Consider the following 25,972-nt stretch of genomic DNA (forward strand, 5'->3'; position numbering starts at 1 on the left):
CTGTAATGTGGAGAGTGAATAGCAAGGCATGGGAAATGCAGATTTTATTTATGGAATGGTTGACAAAAAGTGTTTGCCCCAACTGTCAAGAAATATCTTGAGGAAATGAATCTACCCCTTAAGTGTCTGCCCCTTAAGTGTCTTCTCATCATGGATAATGCTCCTGCTCATCTGCTGAGTTTGGAGGAAGACCTAGGCATTGAGTATGAGTTCATGAAGGTCAAATTTTTTCAACCTAATACAACTCCACTGCCACAACCTATGGATCAAAAGGTGATTCCAAATTTCAAGAAGTTGAACATGAAGGCATTTTCCAGGTGTTTCCAGATCACTAATGACACCAATCTAACCCTTCAAGATTTTTGGAAGGAGCATCTGAACATCCTCCACAGCATCAACCTCACTGACAAATCCTGGAATGAGGTCTTTTATTACACCTTGCAGTCAGCCTGGAAGAAACTGGTTAAGTTGTGTGGCAGAGACAGACTTTGAGGGCTTTGAGACAGAGACAGAGGTACAAGTAGTTGATGAGATCATGTCCATGGGCAAAAGTATGGGCTTGGAGGTCAACAATGCTCATGTGGAGCTGGTAGAAGGCCATCAAGAACTCACCACAGAAGAGCTTGTGGAGTTGCAAAGTGAGCAAGTGAAAGCCATACAGGAGGAGCTTTCAACAGGGGAGGAGGATAGGGAGAAAATTACTAGTGCTCAGATAAAAGACATGTATAGTAAGTGGAAGTGCAAGAATTTACTGAAAAGCACTACCCTGAAAAAGTTGTGGCCAATAGGGTAATTAACATTTTTGAATGATGATGCCATGTCCCACCAGGAAAATTCTGCACCAAAGAAAAGACAAATTTCTTCAGATTGATTTCTCTTACAAAAATATATATAAAAAAAATATTTATATAAATAAATAAAATGTCCAAAAAAGGAAAAAAACAAAACAGAGTTGCCTAGTGCTTTTATGAAAGAGGATTACCCTTCAAAGCAGTAGTTTTATCCTCTCCTCCTTTGCCATCCATCTGTGTCAACAACTATCTACAACCAAGGTAAGTAAAGTATACATGTACTGTTTTATTTAATTTAGTATGCAGAAAAGACTATAAGTCTGTTATGAGCTGGATGCAGCTCATAAACCTTCTAAGAGTACCTCATAAGCCTTATGAGTAATGTAGAAAAGTTCGCATCGGGTTATCTGTACTCCTAGCGCGTTATGAGTCATGGACAAGGATTCCCAAGAAGTTCATGAGTTACTCATAAGTGATAATGGTGGAGCAACAACAACTTGTGATGCCACAGCACCGAAGCATTTCAGTTAGATTTGGTTAGATTTTACTTAAAAACTTTATTTCAAAGTTTTGTAAGAATTTAATGGCCGTTACAAGGGAGTGAAGGTAGTTCACTCGAATCACACGTCTGGCACATTGTTCATGCTGGGTAGACCCACTAAACCTACACTGCAAGCAGCATAGCCCAAGGCCTCACCCAAATAAACTTAACCAAACATTAATTAACAAAACTATCTCATGCCAAAGTAGTTGGGTTAGATTATGCATGGGTAGGTTTCGTTTTGTCTAGATTGGTTTGATTTAGTTAGTGAAATGGGTTAGAACGAAAAAGAGCAGGGATTCATTGGGATGAGTAATTGAGCAGCACCGCATATCTAAACTTGTACCCTGAAAACATGGTCTTGCTATCAGAATAATGTTTAAGTAAATAGTATAAAGCAATTGCATAACTGCAGGGCTGGCTCCATGCTGGCAAGGTTTGCTGGTATTGCGTGTCAGTACTCAGCAGACTTCTTCTTCTTGTGAACTGTGTTCTGAGCTGAGGTGGGCAGCATCTGCTGCCAGAGTAAATCCACACATATTCTTTTAAAGGTATAATATATTGATAGATTCTCATTTCTGCAATTATCACATTAACAAAATTTCTATATTTCACTTTAAAGTGATAACAACATACCACCATATTCTTATTATCATGATAGAAGCGTTTTTAACAAAACATTAGCGCTATTAGTAGTGCAAGATACACCACATAGCACCTTCTTATGAGTAACTCATAAATCACTCAGTTCACAGCTAGGAGTCACCTTATGAGTTACTCTGCATAACTCACAAGTCTAGCTCCTAGCTATGAGGAGAATTTGAAAGTTATGAGTAGTTTTAAGAGGAGCTTTCATGAAGTTTTCTGCATACTGCCCCCAGAATATTGGAAAAGTTAGGGCATCTGGAGGGATGGACCCTCATTTAAACCGGAAGCATCAGTCCACATCCCTCTTTTCACAGCCAGCCTCAAACTTCCCAGTATCATCTACCCTGACATCTACAAGTATCTGTTGAACAGTAAAAGCCAATTATTTACTGGGCAGTCCTTCAAGGCATACAAGAGCCTTGAGGCTTACAAGTATTTTATTGTTGGGTACATGAACCATGTAATGACACAAACATCTATTCCTGGTACCAAGCTCATCATGGCAAAGGTAGGAACATTTATTTATCTACCGGGGAAGGTGGAGTCCAACATGGCTGATGTGAGCTGTACACAACGCAGCTGTGACATCACTGCAATTTCTCTATACACATGTATTCTTCTGTCTGCCCGTCTGTCTCTCTGTCCCACCTCTATTTCAATTAAGCTCTTTCAAGATATTTTTCATGGAGGATTAACACAAATTTCTTAGAAATTAATTAAATTACTTTTGACATGCCAATATAAAATCTAAATAGAATAATTTATCATTTCTTGGTGAATATTTTCCTTGCAAGGAGGGTTAAAGGATAGTCTTGGCATTGAAACATGTCTCTGAGTATGAATGGAATTAAAAAGTCAGTAACATCTATTAACCTAAGCATTATTAGGACTTAGAGAAAACAATAATCATAAATAAATCACAGTCTAATTAAGGTCTGCAAAATTTTGTTCTGGAAAAATTATACTAATTTAACATTTTCACTTTTAAAAGCAAATTACTAGCTGAGATCAAGGTTTGTCACCAACAACCACTCCTATGGAAAAAGTCACCATTTTCACCTGAGGTGTGAAACAAACCAGGCAACAGAAAACTCACCTGACCTAACCCTGAGGTAGATAATCCTCTTAGTCTAATTCTGCTGCTGACCACCATAAATACCTGCAATAATAATCAACACGTCATGTGTGTCTGTACGTTAGAGGCCCAGCATACTAGGAAAGAAATGATGGAAGGAAGCATGCATGAAAAATATGGTTATTGAGATAGGGATACATCAATTATATAAATACTTGTGTGCACATGTATATACTGTGTGTGTGTGTGTGTGTGTGTGTGTGTGTGTGTGTGTGTGTGTGTGTGTGTGTGTGTGTGTGTGTGTGTGTGTGTGTGTGTGTGTGTGTGTATATATATATATATATATATATATATATATATATATATATATATATATATATATATATATATATATATATATATATATATATATATATATATATATATATATATATACAGTGGAACCTGTTACTGAATGCCTTCCTTTTTGAACACATCAGTTTTTTAACAAAATTTTGAATTCATAATTGCTTCAGTTGCCATACCATAATTTGGTTCTCAAACAAAGTTACTTGATTTAAAATATTAAAAGACAGAGCAAAAGCTGCAGTTTATTACTAATTTATAGTTTCTATGAATATTTCCTTTGTTTTTACATAGAGTGTAATGCGAGTTTCTGCAAATACTGAAAGAGGTGAAAGAACATGTAATTCTAAGTAGAAAATGTTCTATACACATATGCATTTTAAGGCTTTGTTTACCCATCAGAGGAGTTGAAAATGTATGGGAGAACTATGCATGTAGCTATGAGGTGACAGACAGACGGTTGCATTGTTGCAACCTCAGAGGTGCCACTTGATCAAATTACAAATGGTTTAATCCTATTTTTTGCAGGGTGTGGAATATTACAGTATCTTATAACAAGACAAATGGTGTTAAAAAGCATGTAATTTACCAATAAGCATTACATGACAACATTATTGCGGTGATTAAAAGTACTGTAAAATGCTACGAGGCATCACTGAGCTGCTTTCAAGGTTGCTTGGACTCACTGCCCCTTCTTCCCTCACTGTGATGATGCCACGTAGCATTTTACAGGAGTACTTTTAATCACCACAATAATGTTGTAGTGTAATGCTTATCAGTAAATTACATGCTTTTTAATACCGTGTGTCTTGTTACAAGATACTGTAATATTCCACAGCCTGCAGAAAATAAGATAAAACTATTCATAATTTGAACAAGTGGCACCTCTGAGGCTGGAATAATGCAACTGTCTGTCGATCACCTCATAGCTACATGAATAGTACACCCAAACATTTTCAACTCCTTTGACGGGTAAACAAAGCCTTAAAACGCATATGTGTATAGAACATTTTCTACTTGAAATTACATGTTCTTTCACCTCTTTCAGTATTTGCAGAAACTTGCATTACACCCTGTATTTAGAGGAGAGACACAGAATGTAAGACAGTAATTTAATCTTTGAAATAGGGTAAATGTGATCCTGTTGAAGAACCTTGATGTAAACAAAGTTTTCGGCAATCAGGAGTAATCCCTAAGGTGGCTTTCTCAATGATCCCCAGCATTATCACTGCTGCACAACTGCATTCCTAGTAGCTTTTCCTAGCAGCAAGATGTCTGAGTGCTATGATCACCTTCATTTTGGTGATGAGTTGCTCCTCTCTGTGTCACTCTGTAAGGCTTCCCTCACTAGATCATTAAAGAGAATATGTGCACTGTCTAAACAGTATCTTCAAATGAGTTCTGTATTACTAAGTTCATACAATATATCCTTTCTGGATAAATAATATCTGAGCTGGAGATGTTGTGGAGCAGCCATCTTGGCAGTGGAAGCATCTGTCATAAGAAGCTAAGACAGAGTAGACAGGTGCCTGGGGACAGACTAACCCATTTTACATTGATTCCTATGGAAAAATTAGCTTGGGTTTTCGAACATTTTGGATTTTGAACGGCATTCAAGAACAAATTAAGTTCAAGAACCAAGGTTCAACTGTATATATATATATATATATATATATATATATATATATATATATATATATATATATATATATATATATATATATATATATATATATATATATATATATATATATATATATATATATATATATATATATATATATATATAAGGGTAAGGTATGTGACAAGAAATATGATTAATTTCAATGCACTGTTCATTATGAGAAATGTGTGTTATGGCAACTGAAGAACCAATGGGAAAAAATTTATTGGTTCCAGGGAACCAGAAAATAACAAAAATTTCCACAATAAAAAAAATACATCAAAATAAGCACATTTGCACTACTGTATTTGAGATAACACAACAAATACAATATTTCCCACCATATAAGGCATACCAGAGTATAAAACACACCTATAATTTGGCAGGGAATATTTAGAAAAAAATAAAATAAGCAGCACTTTTCCCTAAACTTCATAGTCTGCCCCTCAATCAGGCTTTGGTCTAAGTTGAAGCTCAAACCAACACAGAAGAGTAGAAAATATCATACCAGTTTGTCAGTAATCATAACTGTCCCTGAAAAATTATTATGATTATGATACTACCTCATGTTCCTTTCTACCTTTTTCTGTGTTCAAGATGTTCCACTACTGACTAAAGAGTTACAGCACTCCTACCCAGCTGTTGACTTGAAATAGTAAACAAAACACTCCCATCTTAATGTTTTGGATCCTGATCTTAATGCTACAGGTTTTTATATTTCATCATTATTTTGTTTCATAATCATTACCTAGTAATTTTTAGCACTTCAGTAAACCCTCATTATATCAGACCCCATTATAGCAGATTTCTGCATTTAACAGACATGTATGGGGTATAGACCACCCATCAGATTCACTGGATAAATGTCAATAAATGAGCCAGAACATCCAGCCAGCAGCCAGAATATTAACTGCATATTATTATTAATAATTTACTAAATCCTTAGAAGGCACATTCCACAGTATTTTACATCAGGTACATGTTTGTCATCACAAATATTTCATTACACTGTGCCATGTTGACATGTTTGGAGCTCTCTTCTAGTGAAGTTCATCCTGGTAAGCAGCAGTGGCAGCAAAGGAGTGAGTGAGGATGGGAGGGAGTGAGGGTGTGGTGGTGGTGGTGGTAAGCACACTGCACCAACCAGGATTGTGCTGTCTGCCACAATTATGGTATTTCTGTCATAATTTGATGTTTGTCTGCCATACATTGTCTATCATACACTATGCCATGTATAGAAAATATGTCATAATTTTTCCATTATTGTATAATAATTTGGGCTGGCCAGCAGCACAGGCCTAGCACCTACACACTGCTTCTGCTTCATTCCTGCACCAGCAGATGTTATTTGAGGTTGTGGCACTCCTGACCAACTCACCGTTGGTTTTATCAGATTTTCACCTTTAACGTCAGTGGGTTTGCCCAAATTAATTCAGTAAACGAGGGTTTACTGTGTGTGTGTGTGTGTGTGTGTGTGTGTGTGTGTGTGTGTGTGTGTGTGTGTGTGTGTGTGTGTGTGTGTGTGTATATATATATATATATATATATATATATATATATATATATATATATATATATATATATATATATATATATATATATATATATATATATATATATATATATATATATATATATATATATATATATATATATATACAAGGAAGAAGGAAGAGCATGTGAAGAAGTTGAACAGGAAAAGTATGAAGTCTGCTTGTCTTACTGATCCTGTACTGGTCCAGCAGCAAGTCAGGCACCAGTGAATCACTGCTATCTCTTACAAGATAAATATTCAAATTCATGAAAAAAAAAAAAAAAAAAGAGTACGGTCTTTTTGTTGATAATAACAATAAATGCAGTTATGAAGTTTAATGAGCTTAATTCTCTTTTTAATGCAAAGTAAGTTAGTCACTTTAACATAACTGATCTGATTAAATTATTAGTCATACCTATGATTTTTAAGTAAAAAACTCATGTTGAGTAATGTATATTAAACTATGACTTCATTTAACATTGGTCAAGTTTAATACAAGAAAATGGCCTCATAAAACTTAAACAAATAATCAGTGCAAAAAACAAGGATTAATGTGCAAAAATAATTCAAATAAAAAAACTGACAAATTTCTAAAAACCCGATTTAATTTTTTTTTAAATAATAATTTTTCCAACCCTGGATGCAACATAGAACTCAGCTCCTTTCCCATCACTCATGTGGCACAACATTTAGGATGCAAGGAACTACAGGTAAACATTGGAAAATTTAGACTTTAGGCTAATGGAACCCAGACCCTCCCCCAATTGCTTCAAACTAGAGGGTTTACTATATAGACATACATATACTTTATAAGTTTACTAATGATACCAGTATTCTAATTCTACCAGAAGTTACAGAACAATAACTGCCATATATCACAGGCAACCTGTTCTGTAGTAGCTGCTTATACTATTCTGTGTGCATGTACTACAAATCTGTAAATATACAACATATTTAAGACACTTAAAAGCACGAGGATTAACAAAACACAGTAACAATTGCAATATGTACGTGTAACTCTGGCTTTTAACATTTAGTTTCTAAACCACCTTTATGTATGTGGTACCTTGAATTAAACACACACACACACACACACACACACAGAGAGAGAGAGAGAGAGAGAGAGAGAGAGAGAGAGAGAGAGAGAGAGAGAGAGAGAGAGAGAGAGAGAGAGAGAGAGAGAGAGAGAGAGAGAGAGAGAGAGAGAGAGAGAGAGAGAGAGAGAGAGAGAGAGAGAGAGAGAGAGAGAGAGAGAGAGAGAGAGAGAATGGTGCAATTGAAAACACTTATATTGTGAAAATTTAATAAAATCTGAAATATCACATCTTAGGTTCCAGGCACATGACTGTCATCTGTTTGGAAATGGCACCAATGAGTTATGTATGTAATATCTCTTACCAACATATTTAAGCAACACAAAAGTAAATACAATGAAGACAACTTTCTGTGGACAGGTGTGATAAGGAAGAGGAGGAAGAAGAAAATAATGAAGACAGCAAGAAATCTGGAGTGTGACCATCCTGATTTTTCAATTTGTATTGAATATCAGGTATTACAGTGCTCAAAGTATATTTAGTTGAAAACTAAATGCTTATAATTCTTTGTTAAAAAAAACTTATGAGCTAAGTTGAAGACTGGCAATTGGTAGGTACAATACTGATATAAGTATATTCTCAAAATAAAGTTACTAAGAGAAGTTGATGCTAGATGTGGCTGATGTCATGGTAGTTTTCTTTTTCTTTTGTTTTTTTTACTCCATGAGATAGTGAGTTATTCTCAAGTGGATTTTTCTTACAATGCTCAGCAAAATTTACAGGTAATATAATTAAAATAAATCCAATAAGATAGGCATCCCATATCCAAGGAACCCAAAAGATTTAAAAACTCAACACTGTTTACCATAAATTATCTATTATATATACTGTTAAGAGGGGCAAATGGAAAGAGAGGATGGGATGAGAAGATAGTGAGACAAAAAAAGAGGGCAGAGAGGACAGAGAGAGCGAGAGAAAATGGGTGAGCGATGTATGATGATCCTGGCCCAGTCCCCAGGTTTTATATAAAACTGTGCATTGACCACCCCACCTCCTTCCCCTTTAAAATTTAGCTATTTCTTCTTACCCCCTAAGACTTGTATTTGATACATAATATAGCAGGCAAGTTGCTGTCCTCCATAAAATTGTGAAATCCCATCCAGCCCTCTGACATGCCCATACTAATTTTTGAAAAGAAACATTCTGCTTAGAGGAAAGACAGTAAAAGTGGGTTGGAGTATGGCTGGCCTTTTCCCCCTCCCCATCCCTCCCCCATTCTTTCCCCTCCTTCACACCAAATGAGTAACTGTCTGCCGGCCTGAGGAGTGTGGGGCTGTGAGCTGGCATTCCTTTGTTAGTCAGGCCACAGGTATTGTAGCAAGAGGACAAACACAGCTAGAGGACTGATGAAGAAGTGGCAAGGAGAATTGTGAGGATACTTAGAGGGCTATCAGAATTATTTATTACTGGAGTGTTAACTGCAATACACCCCAGCCATACTAGGTAGGATAAGCACCTTTTGAGAGCTTGACTGGTGCTATGCCAGATAACTCCGGGTGAACCATGTGGTCTTACTACCTCCATCAAGGTGTCCTGATTGTTTTGAATCTTGCTGGCAGTCTGAGAGCAGTTCTGTGACCATCTTGGACCTGTCAGTTGTTGTGCACCTGTGTTCTGAGTGTTTGATGCCATTAAATGCAACTGGTATTCAAAGCTCACTCCTGGGAGCTCTGGAGGCAGAGAATTTCACAATATTCAGTTGGATTGCAGCTGTCTGTTCTCTCTCCTGGTCTTCTGGGAGACTACAAATAGGCTGTTCTTTAGTAGAAGGGTGCATAATATCCTGTTGGCCATGGATGGACAACTCATGGGCAGTTGCCCCAGGATATTATACACCCTTTTTCTGTATGTCTGTTGTCTTGTCTATAGCCCCCCTAGCACATGGTTCATGATCCTTTTTCAGCATGGGGTTTGGTTAGAGATTGTATTACTCCCTTCCCTGTTGGTGGGTGACACAGGATGGCAACCTCAGAGGCTTATAGCTGATGGCGACCAGCAGGTGCCTGGATTCTTCGTTATCTCATTGGTGGTCTAGAAAAAGTTGACCCAAGGTAGTGGCAGCTATGAGGGGAGCTGGAACTTGGTTGTAATAGCATGCATGTTATACTGACGACCATGTGGACACACACTGCCACATGGGGACATGCCATGTACCCTTGCACCTCATCTGACTACTCTACGTGTGTTAGTCCCTTAGGAAAACATCTGGTCTCACACCTTTTGCCAATTACCACCTCCACAACCTTTTCTCCTAAACCATGTAACAAATGTATTGTATGTGACTGATGGACACCTTTCAGCCTCAGATAAATAAATAAAGGATCCAGGAGCCAGCTGGAAGGAGATCAGCATTACACTTTGAGGTGACCACACTTTGTATTCTTTATCTCATCTCTACATGATATAAATGGTGAAACCACAAGAGGTGACTCTTTCACCCATATATCCCATTCTGTAGGAGGTAGGATGGGAGGGCAATGTACCACACACTGTATTTGCTGGCACATTAGTCACTTTTTTTCTTGAAGACTTCGCATTTGCTGGTACATTAGTCATTTTTTTCTTGAAAAAAACTATCTAATAATTACTGAAAGTCTCATGTGGCTATAGTATAAATGCCTAAGCCTGTAAGCCTAGGCCTATAGGTGTGGAGTTGAAGCAGCAGTACAGTAAGGACAAATATTGTTACTACTAATACTACTACTAATAAAATCTCTCTCTCTCTCTCTCTCTCTCTCTCTCTCTCTCTCTCTCTCTCTCTCTCTCTCTCTCTCTCTCTCTCTCTCTCTCTCTCTTTCCTCTTTCCCCTTCCCTCTTTCCTCTTTCCCCTTCCCTCTCTCCTCTTTCCCCTTCCCTCTCTCCTCTTTCCCCTTCCCTCTCTTCTCTTTCTTCTTCCCTCCCTCCTTTTTCCCCTTCCCTGCCCTCCTCCCCTTTACTCTCCCTTGTCCCTTATCACTGACAGGTAATGGGGAGGGGAGGTGACAAAGAGGGAGATTTGAGACAAGACAAAGGAGGAAGGGAGAGGAAAGAAAAAAAAAAAGGGACATAACCAGGGAAGAATAAATGGGGCAAAGAAGTGGAGGAAGGGTGAAGGAGGAAGATGGGAGGATGGGTAGAAAGTAGAAAGAATAAATATAAGCAGCAATGGTGAGGAGTGAGATAAGAATTAGAGGGAGACAGTGGAAGTATTGATAAATAAGTAATCTTTGTTGTGACCCTTGTATATATGTTTTCTCTTATATCTGACATTTTCTCTCACTTCATTTTCAGGGTAGACTGAAGCCAGCCTGATCTGCCTGAGGACAACACCAGCAACTGTGCCTCACTCATCCTGTCCAGCAGGAGCAAGGATGGGCAGAAGCAGCAGGACAGCAATGGGAAACAGGAGCAGGGATGGACCACTATCAGGAGCAGCTGAGCTTGCCACCAGCAACTCCTGAGGCCCGAGTTCAAGCTGGGCAGCACAGGGAACCACAGCAGTGTGTACCAGGCCATAACCACCCTCAAGAGGGAGTAGCCTGACCTGCAGATGGAGGTGAGGCCTAACCAAGTATGTCCTTACACCTAGGGACAAAGACTCCATGGCACTCCTACACCACATCACTGAGGGAGGGAACAGGGTGCTCTTTCTCGACCCCAGTGTAAGAAGACAGAAGGTAGTGCTGGAGCACTACCCTCTGGACCTGCCCCTCGATGCAGTAGAAGCTTACCCTCATGTAGCCTTCATCCAACACCTGTGCTCCAGGAAGGACAAGCTGCCCACAAGGCAAGTGCTGCTGGTGTTTATAGGGTTGCCACCCACCAAGCTGGACCTTGGTTGCTGGGGCAAATATTCCATGTGCTCCTACCAAGGAGAGCCTGTGAGGTGCAACAGGTGCCAGTGCTTCAGTCACCTCCAGGCATGGTGCAAACATGCTGTCAGGTGTGGCGTGTGTAGCCTGGCCCACCTGATGGAGGAATGCATTGCCTGCCACAAGGCCAATGAGGCAACCACCACCAGGTGCTCCAACTGTGGGAAAAGCCTTGAGGTGCTGCAAAACACCACCATGAGGATCATACTGGGACACTGAAGTGGACCAGCACCTGTGTCATGCAGTGATACCAGCCTTGTGCCTTTGACCACCAGAGTGCAGCAGATCACAGCCTGCCACACATTCAGTGTGCTGAAGCATAACACAGGAGACTGAGGCTGGTAATAACCCAGAGCACCGACTTCCTTCACCGCAACCCATAACTACTGCAGTCCATGCTGGCCACTTGCATGCTCACCACCATAGGCAACTGGCCCTAGCCACAGGCAGATTGCCCTACCCTCGAGTTCCATGCCCCACCTCCATGGGAGCCCAGTGTATCAGAATTCTCTGCCACTCAGCTGCCCGCCAGCAAGTCACTCTGCACCAACAAAGATCTGCAGCAGCACACCCTCATGGCCATGGCACAGGTCACCGAGCTGGACAGCTTGAATGACCCAGAGAGGCAGGACAGGTCCCTCCTATTGTTCTCCGAAACTGTGCCTCCGTGCTTGCACCTTGCCTAGTCAAACTCTTTCAGCTCTGTCTGTCAACATCTACCTTTCCTTCTTGCTAGAAGTTTGCCTACATTCAACCTGTTCCTAAAAAGGGTGATCGTTCCAATCCCTCAAACTACCGTACTATTGCTTTAATTTCCTGCCTATCTAAAGTTTTTGAATCTATCCTCAACAGGAAGATTCTTAAACATCTATCACTTCACAACCTTCTATCTGATCGCCAGTATGGGTTCCGTCAAGGCCGCTCTACTGGTGATCTTCTGGCTTTCCTTACTGAGTCTTGGTCATCCTCTTTTAGAGATTTTGGTGAAACTTTTACTGTTGCCTTGAACATATCAAAAGCTTTTGATAGAGTCTGGCACAAAGCTTTGATTTCCAAACTACCCTCCTACGGTTTCTATCCTTCTCTCTGTAACTTCATCTCAAGTTTCCTTTCTGACCGTTCTATTGCTGCTGTGGTAGACGGTCACTGTTCTTCTCCTAAATCTATTAACAGTGGTGTTCCTCAGGGTTCTGTCCTGTCACCTACTCTCTTCTTATTGTTCATTAATGATCTTCTAAACCAAACTTCTTGTCCTATCCACTCCTACGCTTATGATACCACCCTGCACTTTTCCACATCTTTTCATAGACGTCCAACCCTTCAGGAGGTAAACATATCACGCAGGGAAGCCACAGAACGCTTGACTTCTGATCTTTCTAAAATTTCTGATTGGGGCAGAGCAAACTTGGTATTGTTCAGTGCCTCAAAAATTCAATTCCTCCATCTATCAACTCGACACAACCTTCCAGACAACTATCCCCTCTTCTTCAATGACACTCAACTGTCCCCCTCTTCTACACTGAACATCCTCGGTCTGTCCTTTACTTATAATCTGAACTGGAAACTTCACATCTCATCTCTACCTAAAACAGCTTCTATGAAGTTAGGTGTTCTGAGATGTCTCCAGCAGTTTTTCTCACCCCCCCCAGCTGCTAACTCTGTACAAGGGCCTTATCCGTCCATGTATGGAGTATGCTTCACATGTCTGGGGGGGTTCCACTCATACTGCTCTTCTAGACAGGGTGGAATCAAAAGCTTTTCTTCTAATCAACTCCTCTCCTCTAATTGACTGTCTTCAGCCTCTCTCTCACCGCCGCAATGTTGCATATCTAGCTGTCTTCTACCGCTATTTTCATGCTAACTGCTCTTCTGATCTTGCTAAATGCATGCCTCCCCTCCTTCCATGGCTTCGCTGCACAAGACTTTCTTCTTTCTCTCACCCCTATTCTGTCCACCTCTCTAACCCAAGAGTTAACCAGTATTCTCAATCATTCATCCCTTTCTCTGGTAAACTCTGGAACTCCCTGCCTGCTTCTGTATTTCCACCTTCCTATGACTTGAATTCCTTCAAGAGGGAGGTCTCAAGACACTTATTCATCAATTTTTGACCACTGCTTTGACCCTTTTATGGGACTGGCATTTCAATGGGCATTTTTTTTATTAGATTTTTGTTGCCCTTGGCCAGTGTCCTTCCTACATAAAAAAAAAAAAAAAGATGACTACAGTACTGTCCGCATACATGCAATGACATGTACTGGTATTATGGCCATATTAACAAAGATTCTCAGAGTTGGTCTCAGCCTTCTGCTTAGACCAGTGCTTATCTCCTAAGCATGCTTAAAGTTGTGCTGAGATAAACTCTTAAGTCCCAGTATGAAATGGTGAAAGAGCCAAACAGTAAAATCTTTTATTTCTCAATTTTGAGTTAATAGTGTAATCTTTTTACATTTTTTGGATTAAATAACAAAAAAAATGATAATTTGTCATCGACTTTGTAAGAGTATGAGCGCATGAAAATGTGTTTATTAATAAACAAATTAGATCCTGCGCAAGGTGCATGTATTTTGTCTCAGTGTTTATGTCCATGAGCCAACACTGCCTTGCCACTCCCACCCAGCAGTGCTTCCTTTCCTGTCCTTTTTCTTTAGTATGGAGGCCCTAAGGCCAAAAAGGCCAATAGAGGAAACCCAGCTGGACTAATGGCATGACTTTCCTTCCTTGTCCAGTCAGTATATGAGGAAAGATGTAGCCTGACGGGCTTCACTCATTCAGCAGCACAAAAATGCTGCATGGGATGCTATTACTAAGAAGGTAAATGAGACACAGGAGGACCCAAGGTCATCACTGCTGCACAGCTGCAATTTGCATTGGCTAAATAACACTGTAATTATTACTTTAATTACTAGTGTCAGCACATCACTCCTTCCTGTGGGGCTCTCCAAGGCATCTCCTGCCAAATCTGTCACAAATAACATTCTTGCAGGTCTAGTCTATATATGTCCAACAGTTCAGAGTCACACAGGTAATCAAGAACATCCTTAAGGGGTTGAAAGGGGGTGACAGGCTTGGACTCGACGGTCAGCCATCTTTGCTTGGTTAACTTAGTGTTAGTGTAACTCTTAAAGTTAGGCTACATCTGGATCTATCTTAATTTAAGACCTAGACTCAGCCCAACTTGGGAAGTTAAGCACAACTCTAAGCATAAGAGTTGGGCTGAGTCAAGCCTCTCTAGTTAAGAATCTCTGTTAATATATCCCCTAAGTCTTAAATATGTAAAAGAATAAAAATAAAGGAAATGGGATGGCTAATTAATGATATTAATAACAGATCTTTACCAAGAACCTCATTGCTGAGGATAGCAAATACTCTGTAGTACAAATCACCAAGTTGATAAGTGCCAGCCATATGTTTACTGCTACAGAGTTGGGTAGAATATGGCCAATTCCATGGCAACCTTGATGATTTGTTTACAGTATCCTGGGAGATGCCCAAAACTGTTCAGTTGGGTGATCCGGACGACCCAGGTCACCCAGGTCACCTGAGCTGCACTACTGAATGCAGCCTTGTTTCTACTTCACAAATTTTCACCTACCCCGGGGGGGGTTTTGGAACATAACACCCGCAATAGATGAGGGATTACTACACATAATTTTAGCAGTACAGTATAATGCATAATTTTCTTTTACATTAATAAGATTGGAAAATAGTAATATATCCTAGGCTACATTTGATAAAAGAATTTCACAATAAGTAATAAGTATTTCTTCCATTGATTGATCTGTTGCATTAAAGATTTAAAATTCATTAAAAAAATTCAATCCAAAACACCTCTGAACCAAACCATTTTGGATATGTGATGCTCAACCTGCAGTAAATATCACATTTAGTAAGCACTAAAGCATTAAGGACATTTAGTTCCAGCCAGATCTACATGCAACTCCATCTCTCATGCAGACAACAGTATTCACCATTTCACAATCCTGAAGGCATCTTTTTTGGGCAGTATCTTCTCAAGGTAATCCCCAAGTGAAGGGAAGGACTCCACCAATTTGTTGCGTATTCCCTTCTGTACAGAAGACTTGAGTTGCTGGGTGCCTGACACAGACTCCTTCTCATCAAACCTGTCAATGAGTTAAGATGAGTTACTGGTTTGATGACATACAGTGGAACCTTGCTCATTATTGCTTTGGTTGTGGTACCATTATTCAGTTCAAGGACAAAGTTACTTGATTTCAAATGTTAAAAGGCAACAAAAGTTTCTATAAATATCTACTTCATTTTTATATATCTGGAGGAGAGACACAGTGTAAGACAGTAATTCAATCTCTGAAATAAGGTAAATGGAAACCCTCGATGTAAACAAACAGTTTTCGGCATTCAAGAGTAATCCCAAGCCACCTGTAGCTCTCTCAATGATCCCCATTTTTCCAGATGATTTTCCCAGCAGCAAGATGTCTAAGTGTTATGATCATCTTCATTTTGGCAGTGAGTTGCTCCTTTCTGTGTCCCTCTGTAAGGCTTCCGCCACTAAATTGGTTTAAACAGTATCTTCTTATGAGTTCTGTGCCATTATGTTCATTCAATACATCCTTTCTGGGTAAATAATTTGTGAGTGAAGGTGTTGTGAAGCAGCCATCTTGGCTGTCATAAGACTGTAGACTGGTGTCTGGGAATGGATTAATCCATTTTACATTGATTCTTATGGGTAAAATAGCTTTGGTTTTCAGACATTTCAAATTCTGAATGGCATTCAGGAACGAATTAAGTTTGAGAATGAAAGTTCCACTATATTATTAAGGATTACACTGCTCTCTACATATTTGCAGTTTTGTACATTTGTGGATTTTATCCCTATGGCATTGATACTGATCTGATTATTTTCCCATGAGTGGTGAGAACAGTGAGAAAGGCTTTCAGGCAAGAAAGTGGAGAAGTTTCGTATATGTAAGCATTAAAATTTGCATGAGAAAATGGTAGCAAACAAGGGTGGCTGTGGCAGTAGTGTTTTTTAATTCGGTCCCTTAAAGGAGCTGCCACTTTAAAGGTCTGATATATGAGCACTCATAAGTTATAACTGCTCCCATGTCAGGCCTTCATAATATCAACTCATGTAAGGGAAAACAAAAAAAAAACTCATTGCTACCAACATATATACAGGGTATAACACAGTTTTCTGTGGCTATTGCTAGAGGTGAAAGTTCAAGTTATTCTAAGCAATATTCTATGCAAATATGCATTATGAGGCACGTTGTAAAATTTAAGTTTGGGTGCACAACACATTCACAGCAGACTGGCGGACGTCCATGGCAGGATGTGTGGATGGGGGATGTCCCTTAGTGAAACTGAATTTGTATGAGAAACACCGTATTTGCATATTCCATGTTACTGTAAGTGTGTGGCATTGCCAGCAGTTTTTAATCTTGAACTTATGCATTTCATTCTAAATGTATTCACTATCACTGTCTTGGCAGGAAAAGTATAAGTGAATTACTGCCAATTAGCTGATCTGATGCTGGTATCACACCTGCCCCCTCCCTCCCCTGGCAGGCATGGTGCCACATAGTGTATTATTTTATCCATTGTTAATTACAATCCTTGTGTAACATTTATCTGTAAATCACCTGTTCATTGTCCACCCATCTCATTTTGGATACTGCAGTTCTCCAAAACTTGTAGAAATCATGATTGAATAATTCATAATTTCACCAATTCCCTCATCTACACATCCCATCATGGATGCCCAGCTGATCTGGTCATTGTAAATGCAACATGGCTAAACAATGCTGCATAATGCTTATCTGCATAAAACATTTTCTATTTAGAATAACCTCTACTTTCACCTGTAGCAATGTCCACAGATATTCATGTTACACTATGTATTCCTATCCAATATCTAACACTTATAGCTTTTTTTTCCTTTTTAAGCATGAGGAAACACTGGCCAAGGGAAAAAAAAAATACTTGCATGCCAGTCCCCAAAATTAAGTTAAAAAGAATCATCAAATATTGGTGGATGTGTCTTGAAATCTCCCTCTTCAAGGAGTTCAAGTCATAAGAAGGAAATAGAGAAGCAGGCAGGGAGTTCTAGGGTTTACCAGAAAGAGGGATGAATGACAATCCTAGTGAATTCTTGCATAAGAGAGATGGACAGAATAAGGGAGAGAGAAAGTACCCTTATGCAGCGAGACCGCAGGAGGAGGAAGGCATGCAGTTAGCAAGATCAGAAGAGCAGTTAGAATGAAAATAGTGGTAGAAGATAGGAAGAGATGCAACACTGTGGTGATGACAGAGAGGCTGAAGACAGTTAGAGGAAAGGAGCTGATGAGGCAAAATGGATTTGATTCCATCCTGTCTAAAAGAGCAGTATAAGTGGAAGCCCCCCATACTCCATACATGAATGGATAAATCCCCTGTACAGAGTTAGCTTGGGGGGGGAGGGGTGAGAAAAATTGGCAGAGACAATTCAGAACATTTAACTTCATAGAAGCTGTTTTAGCTAGAGATGAGATGTGAAGTTTCTAGTTTATATTATTTGTAAAGAACAGACTGAGGATGTTCAGTGTAGAGGAGGGGGAGGACAGCTGAGTGTCATTGAAGAAGAGGGAATATTTATCTGGAAGGCTGTGTCTAGTTGATAGATGGAGGAATAGAGTTTTTGAGGCACTGAACAATACAAAGAAATTTTAGAGATTAGAAATCAGGCATTCTGTGGCTTCCCTGCAAAAGCTGTTTAATTCCAGAAGAGTTGAACAAGAAGTTTGGCTTAGAAGATCATTGATGAATAATAAAAAAAGAGTGGGTGACAGGACAGAACCCCAATGAACACCACTGTCAATGGGAGACTCTAGAACTGTGATTCTCAAACTGTGTGCCAAGGTACAGAAGTGCGTCACAACTATCCCCCAAGAGTGCCACATAATTTTGATAGATAAGTATACACTATGCTGACTGTAGAATTGGTACACCATGAAAGTCAAAGATATATCATTAGTGCACCCCTAAGCAATAAAGTTTGAGAACCTCTGCTCTAGAGGGAGGAAGGGGATGAAACTGAAGATTATGAGCCTGCAGAAAAGGTTTCCAAGAGTTTTTAGTGATATTTCACATTTCAAAAGTTAATTTATATGATTATACTTAAATAACAACATACTGTTAAGAATGCAGCAGAGGCCCCACAAGCCATTAATAAAGAAAACCACTGAAGCTAGGAAAAAATGGAAGTTGGATATCTATAATAATTAACACTTGCCAAAACGATAATTACTCCCAGTGAGTAATTAAGCACTGGACTATGAGGTGCTGTGAACCTATCATTAACCCAGCTGTGACCTCACTGAATGTTTCCCTTTGTGTCTCACAACACAAGGGGGCAGTCACAGCCTCTTCCTTCACAGAAAACTACAAGCACCTAATTACACACACACACACACACACACACACACACACACACACACACACACACTTAACTTAAAATTCAAAATCAATATGGCAACTCTTAACCAGCCTTAGAATCCCCATCTGGGGAGGGAACCACAAATGTCCCCAGGTCAGACTGCTCTTCTGGTATCAACCATAAGTCTCTTGACAAGACCCCCTCAACTTTTTCTTCCTTAACTTATGCAACATTCTCAGTCTTGAATCTAATTTTTCAATCTGTAGAACACCACCTCTCCTCTACTAAACCTCATCTTTTCCTCACTGAAACACAGGTATCTGAGGCAACTGACAGTAGCCCCTTTTCTGTTCCCTCCTACTTTCTTTATCCTCATTTTCAATCCAAAGCTGGATGTTGCGTCTATGTGTGCAACGACTTAACCTGCTCTCATGCCCACACTCTTGAACCTTCCAAGTTTTCCACCATCTGGGTAAGACTACAGAGTCACTCTCAAACTAAATTTATCTATGCTGTATATCTCTCAACTAACTCCTCTGACTATAAGAAATTCTTTGACCACTTAACTTCGAAAGTGGAGCATATTCTGACTCACTTCCCTTTTACAGAGATCTCCATTACTGAAGACTTCAATGTTCACCACCAGCTTTGGCTTTTCTCTGCCTTCCCTGACCATCCTGGTGAACTAGCCTTTAACTTTGCTATCCTCCACAACCTAGAGCAACTGGTGCAACACCGTACTCGCATTGCTGATTGTCTTGGAGATACGCCCAACATTCTTGACTTTTTCCTAACCTTTAATCCTTCCGCTTATGCTGTTACCCTATTTTTTCAATTGGGCTCCTCCAATCACAAACTCATACAGTAGTATCTTATGATTTGAATTTAATTCATTCTTTTGAGCTATTCAAACTGGGAATGTTCAAATTGGGAAGCAATTCTTCCCGTTAAAATTAATGCAAAAAAAAATCTGTTCCAGGTCCCAAAATCCCCCTTTCCTTTTTTTTCATTTTTATGGGTTTGTCAAGCACTAAACATAGAATTGAATGAAAATAATCTAAATTATAGAAAAAAATACAGTAAAAGAAAACATAAAATACTGCATATTTCAGCATACAAAATGGCATCTGAATCATCCTAAAAAAGATGAAAAAAGTGGGTCGTTCTATATGTCAGATACAAAAATAATGACTTTAAATTTTTACAAAAAATCCCATTGTAAATAAACACCAACCTCAAAATGATCAGTCATCAAAAAATTCCTGATGTCTTCAGTCTTGAAAACAGTTGTTGTAGTGTACACAATTTTTATTTTGCACTAAAATCCTCTCTCTCTCTCTCTCTCTCTCTCTCTCTCTCTCTCTCTCTCTCTCTCTCTCTCTCTCTCTCTCTCTCTCTCTCTCTCTCTCTCTCATTTCTCTCTGTCTTTCTCTCTCTGAAAGTAAGAACAATCCTAAGAATTGCTAAGTAGAATGTGACTGACAGAGCATGAAAATGTATTTATACAAGTGAGAAAGGATGAAATGAAAATGACAATGAAAATGACAGGATGAATAAGGGGGAAAGAGAGGGAACTATTACACCCTTGTCCCTTATCTCTGACAGATAAGGGGGGGAGGGTAGGAGACAGGCATGGAGATTTTGAGATCACATGGAAGAGGGAGAGGAAAGGAACAATGGGAGGAAGGGACATACAGGGAAGGAGAGTATATGGAGCAAGGAAGTGGAGGGGGCAGAGAGAGAGAGAGAGAGAGAGAGAGAGAGAGAGAGAGAGAGAGAGAGAGAGAGAGAGAGAGAGAGAGAGAGAGAGAGAGAGAGAGAGAGAGAGAGAGAGAGAGAGAGAGAGAGAGAGAGAGAGAGAGAGAGAGAGAGAGAGAGAGAGAGAGAGAGAGAGAGAGAGAGATGGAAGGAGGGAGGATGAGTGAGATAGAGGGAGGAAAGGAATGATGAGGGGTGGGGGAAAAGGACAGAAAAGGGATAGGGAGGGAAGAGGGAGGAGGAACGCAAGAGAGACTATATATATTGAACAAATGGCATCACTTGAGCAGGTGTCTGTGTTCAAATTAGGAGGATAAAATTTATTCATTAACCCTGTTTGAAGTGGGAGTTGTTCAAATTGAAGTATGTTTGAATTATGAGGCATGACTGTATCTGTATCTTGTCCTACCACTCCAATCCCTCCACTGGATCCCCCAAGGCAGAGGTGCCTCTGGCATTTTGCCTTTACTAATTGGGGGGACCCGAGGAGTTATCATGCTGATTTTCCTTGGAATGACTACTGCTTCTGTGTCAGAGAACCCATCTCTGTGTGCTGAGGGTATAACAGAGGTGATAATGTCTCGCATGGAGGCATACATTCCCCACTCTTTCTCTCAACATAAACCTTCCAAACTTTGGTTTAACTTAGCCTGTTCTTGTGCTATACATGATAGAGAGGTGGCACGCAAAGGGTACTTGAGCCTCCTGTCACCTGAATCTCATGCACTTTATTTTTCTGCCAAGAATCATGCCAAGTCTGTTCTCCAACTAGCCAAAAACTTCTTCATTAACAGAAAATGTAAAAATCTTTCAAGAGCTAACTTCCTTAGTAACTTTTGGCACCTAGCCAAAAATATTTCCAATAACCTTGCTTCTTCATCTTTTCCTCCATAATTTTAACCTGATGGCACCACTGCCATCTCATCTATTTCTAAAACTGAACTCTTTGCTCAAACCTTTGCTAAAAACTCTACCTTAGATGATTCAGGACTACCCTGTCAGCCACCTTCTGACTTCTTCATGCTAGCCATTATAAATCCTTTGCAATGATGTTTTTCATACCCTCACTGGTGTAAACCCTCATAAGGCTTATGGACCTGATGGGATCCCTCATATTGTTCTCTGAAACTGTGCCTCCATGCCTGCACCTTACCTAGTCAAAACCCTTTCAACTCTATCAACATCTACCTTTTCCTTTTTGCTGGAAGTTTACCTACATTCAGCCTGTTCCTAAAAAAGGGTGACCATTCTAATCCCTCAAACTACTGTCCTATTGCTTTAATTTCTTGCCTACAAAGAGTTTTTAATCTATCCTCAACAGGAAGATTCTTCAACATTTATCACTTCACAACTTTCTATCTGATCACCAGTACAGGTTTTGTCAAGGCCACTCTACTGTTGATCATCTTGGTTTTCCTTACTTTTAGAGATTTTGGTGAAATTTTTGCTGTTGCCTAGACATATCAAAATCTTTTGAAAGAGTCTGGCACAAAGCTTTGATTTCCAAACCACCCTCTTACAGCTTCTATCCTTCTAACTTCATTTCAAGTTTCCTTTCTCACCATTCTGTTATTGCTGTGGTAGATGGTCACTGTTCTTCTCCTAAATCTATTAACAATGGTGTTCATCAGGGTTATGTCCTGTCGCCCACTCTCTCTTCCTATTATTCATCAATAATCTTCTAAACCAAACTTCTTGTCTTATCCACTCCCACGCTGATGATATCACTGTGCATTTTTCCATGTCTTTTCACAGATGTTCAACCCTTCAGGAAGAAAACATTTCACACAGGGAAGCCACAGAATGCCTGACCTTGGATCTCTCTAAAATTTCTGAATGGGGCAGAGCAGACTTAGTATTGCTCAATGCCTCAAAAGCTCAATTCCTCCACTATCAAATCGACACAACCTTCCAGACAATAAAACCCCTCTTCTTCAATGATACTCACCTGACACCCACTTCTACACTGAAACCAATTTGTTTGAAAAGGGAGGCATTCAGTAACCAAGGTTCCACTGTGTGTATGTATGTATGTATGTATAAATGTATATGTGCATATATATATATATATATATATATATATATATATATATATATATATATATATATATATATATATATATATATATATATATATATATATTATATATAAAACTTTTTTTGTCTTATCAATTCTCCTCTAACTGACTGTCTTCAGCCCCTTTCTCATCACTGCAATGTTGCATCTCATGCTATCTTCTACCACCATTTTCATGCTAACTGCTCTTCTTATCTTGCTAACTGCATGCTTTCCCTCCTCCCGTGGCCTCACTGGGCAAGACTTTCTTCTTTCTCTCAACCCTAATCTGTTCACTTCTCTAAAGCAAGAGTTAATCATTCATCCCTTTTTCTGGTAAACTCTAGAACTCCCTCCCTGCTTCTGTATTTCTACCTTCCTATGACTTGAACTCTTTCAAGAGGGATGTTTCAAGACACTTATCCAGTAATTTTTGACTACTGCTTTTGACTCTGTTTGGCTACCGGCACCATAGGGCCTTTTTCTTTTTGAAATTTTGTCACCCTTAGTTGGTGCCCCTCCTACATAGGAAAAAAAATCATCCTTATTTATTTTTACTATACTTTTGTACTCTTATTGGATAAAAGGCTAGGAATTTTTGTGGTTTTGTAGGATAAAAGGCTAGGAAGTTGTATAGGTTGGCATGCATTTGTTTTACTTGACTCTTTCCAAGACACTGCCATGAATAGGTGACTGATCGTAAAACTGTTATACAAGATGCATATTATGCATATTAATATGCATATTATGCATATTTAATAGAGTGTGTTGATTTTTGTGAATGAAGCAGAGCAGAAGAAAGAAACCAAACTTTTCCTTTCCCTCCTCTTCAACCAAGACCCTGCTAGGATAAAAGCAGAAGACCAATTTGGTAGCAATATTGTACTATCTTATACAGGACTGACAGCAGTGGTATATGTATGTCATATTTAACACTATCAAAATAAAACAGTTAGAAGAATGCACATGCACAGTGAAATACATCACTACAACTATCAGAAAATGCCTCAGTTAATATGTAGTTGTCAGAGATTGCCAGCAGGCAAAACCTTCTGGTAGCTCACTTCATACAGCCAACTACATTTAGCTGAAATGCTGTTCACTGGAATCTGACAGTTAGGGATTTATACTGGGCAATTATGAGATGGGCAAATGGCAGGAAATTGTTTACAGTAGAATTTTCTCTTTCCCATCCTGAAGCATTCCCACAAGCCCCCAGGCTTGTCTGAAGAGAGGTAGCTATGGAATTGGGACAAAAAAAAAAAAAGGGTCAATCAATGAGAACACATCAAGATTCATATGAAAATTTCTTACTGAGGTGCATTCTAGTATTGTAAAAATTTACTCATCCTAACCTCTGCACACTAATACTCTAAGGCTGTCCTTTCAATGTTGACAGCTGCCAACCTGCAGCTTATAACTGACACCTTATTTATAATATATATATATATATATATATATATATATATATATATATATATATATATATATATATATATATATATATATATATATATATTCTTCCTCAGTATACATGAGCCTTATAATAATCTAAACATTTCACTGCGTCAGAAAAAAATAAAAATAAAAATTAGGACACGTCCTAACAATTATCAAAGAAAATCCTGAATTCATGACAACCTTCTACACTGAATCAAACTTCAGTTTCTATTGTGTTTGTAAAAAATATTCTGGGTGCGGGTATAGTGTCATCCCGGGGCCATGAGGTGACAGGCCAGTCTCTGCCTCTGCCCGGTGGGCCGCTGCGAGACACAGGCCTTGCAGGCACACAGCCTGTATGGACCACAGCCCATTTATCTGGGCAACACACCTCATTGCCAAGGTTACCATAACAATGTAAAGTAGTATATTGTGTTCAAAACTCACTTTTTAAACATGGTTGCTGTAAGTAAATATTACGACGACAGAAAATACGAAGGCGAGACCCCTCTGCTGTCTGCTGCCTCTGGAGTCTTCGGCGCACACTGCATTTCAGTCATGGCCCCAGATTTATCTTACGTCAATTGTTATTCATATTCAAATATTTCAGGTACTTTCTTTCATACGATGCTAAACTCTAGAATCCATAAATATTTATCAGTTCTTAATCATTAATGTGGGACCGAATTTTCATGTAAGTGTAGTAACTTTCGATTTCAGACATGAAACAGTGACGTAACTAGTTTTAGTTTTCCCAAGAATAGACTTATAAATTTATTTATTTTATGTGCGTATATATATATACATATATATATATATATATATATATATATATATATATATATATATATATATATATATATATATATATATATATATATATATATATATATATATATATATATATATATATATATATATATATATAATATAGGGAGAGAGAGAGAGAGAGAGAGAGAGAGAGAGAGCAAAAAAAATATATATATATAGAAATTATCTTGATCTTAATGCCACAGGTAGCTCGAGTCATGGTCTTGCATCATTCATCAGAAATTAAGTCTGTCGTCTCAAGTGGAAAGAAGGATGGCAGTAAACTGTACTTAGATTTCCTAGACAGAAAAAGTTTATGATAGAGTGAACAGAGAAATGCTAGTAGAATCTTAAAAAAAGACTGGGTTGAGTGCAATGGTAGTTAACAGTGCGAAATATGTAAGTGGACACAAGAGCTAGATATAGACTAGGAGATATAGAAAGATTGGCTAAAGCGTGAGAGAGGAGTTAGGCAAGGCTGTATTTTGTCACCAACGCTTTTTAGCTTGTATACAGAGGAGGAAGAAGCCAGAATGAGAGGAATGAATGTCGGAGCGCGTGTGGGGGAATAATATGTGTTTTTTTTTTTTTTATGCAGATGATATACGTAGTGGTTATGAGTGAATCAGCAGATGAGCTTCAAAGTTTGTTTGATGTTGTAGATGGGTATGGAAGGGACTTTGGTGTGAGATTTAGCAGTGAGAAAAGCAAGGTAATGATTGTGAATAGTTCAGAGGATGAGAGAAACCCTGTGGAGACTGGGAGGGAATGACTTGCAACAGACAGATGAATACCTGAGGATGTGGATGAATCAGAATGGCTGTGTGAAGACAAAGAATGAAAAGATAAAACATGGTGAACCAGTGGGTGGGTCATCTAGGAAATACACCAAGGATGAGAGCGAGTAAATATTACGTGCTGCGAGAAGTTTGGAAGAACGTGGCTGTTCCGAGCATTATGTATGGTATGGATT

The 25,972-nt window shown here is 39.0% G+C and overlaps 2 protein-coding genes across 2 annotated transcripts in view; one reads left to right on the forward strand and one right to left on the reverse strand.

The window, feature by feature from the left end:
- The window catches only part of LOC135116195 (uncharacterized), a 49,189-nt gene extending 36,184 nt beyond the window's left edge, over positions 1 to 13,005 (forward strand). Inside the window, exon 3 of the mRNA XM_064033515.1 lies at positions 10,962 to 13,005. Coding sequence (XP_063889585.1) covers positions 11,273 to 11,761 — 489 coding nt within the window. The 5' untranslated portion in view covers positions 10,962 to 11,272 and the 3' untranslated portion in view covers positions 11,762 to 13,005. The remainder of the gene's footprint in view (positions 1 to 10,961) is intronic.
- The window catches only part of LOC135116194 (malignant T-cell-amplified sequence 1-like), a 57,552-nt gene extending 32,769 nt beyond the window's left edge, over positions 1 to 24,783 (reverse strand). Inside the window, exons 1-2 of the mRNA XM_064033513.1 lie at positions 24,637 to 24,783; positions 15,511 to 15,663 (exon numbers count right to left, since the gene is read on the reverse strand). Of these exons, the coding sequence (XP_063889583.1) occupies positions 15,511 to 15,663; positions 24,637 to 24,647 (164 nt within the window). The 5' untranslated portion in view covers positions 24,648 to 24,783. The remainder of the gene's footprint in view (positions 1 to 15,510; positions 15,664 to 24,636) is intronic.
- Between the last annotated feature and the right edge of the window lie 1,189 nt (positions 24,784 to 25,972).

Source organism: Scylla paramamosain, chromosome 30 (assembly GCF_035594125.1).
Source record: "Scylla paramamosain isolate STU-SP2022 chromosome 30, ASM3559412v1, whole genome shotgun sequence".
In the NCBI taxonomy this organism is placed as follows: Eukaryota; Metazoa; Arthropoda; class Malacostraca; order Decapoda; family Portunidae; genus Scylla; species Scylla paramamosain.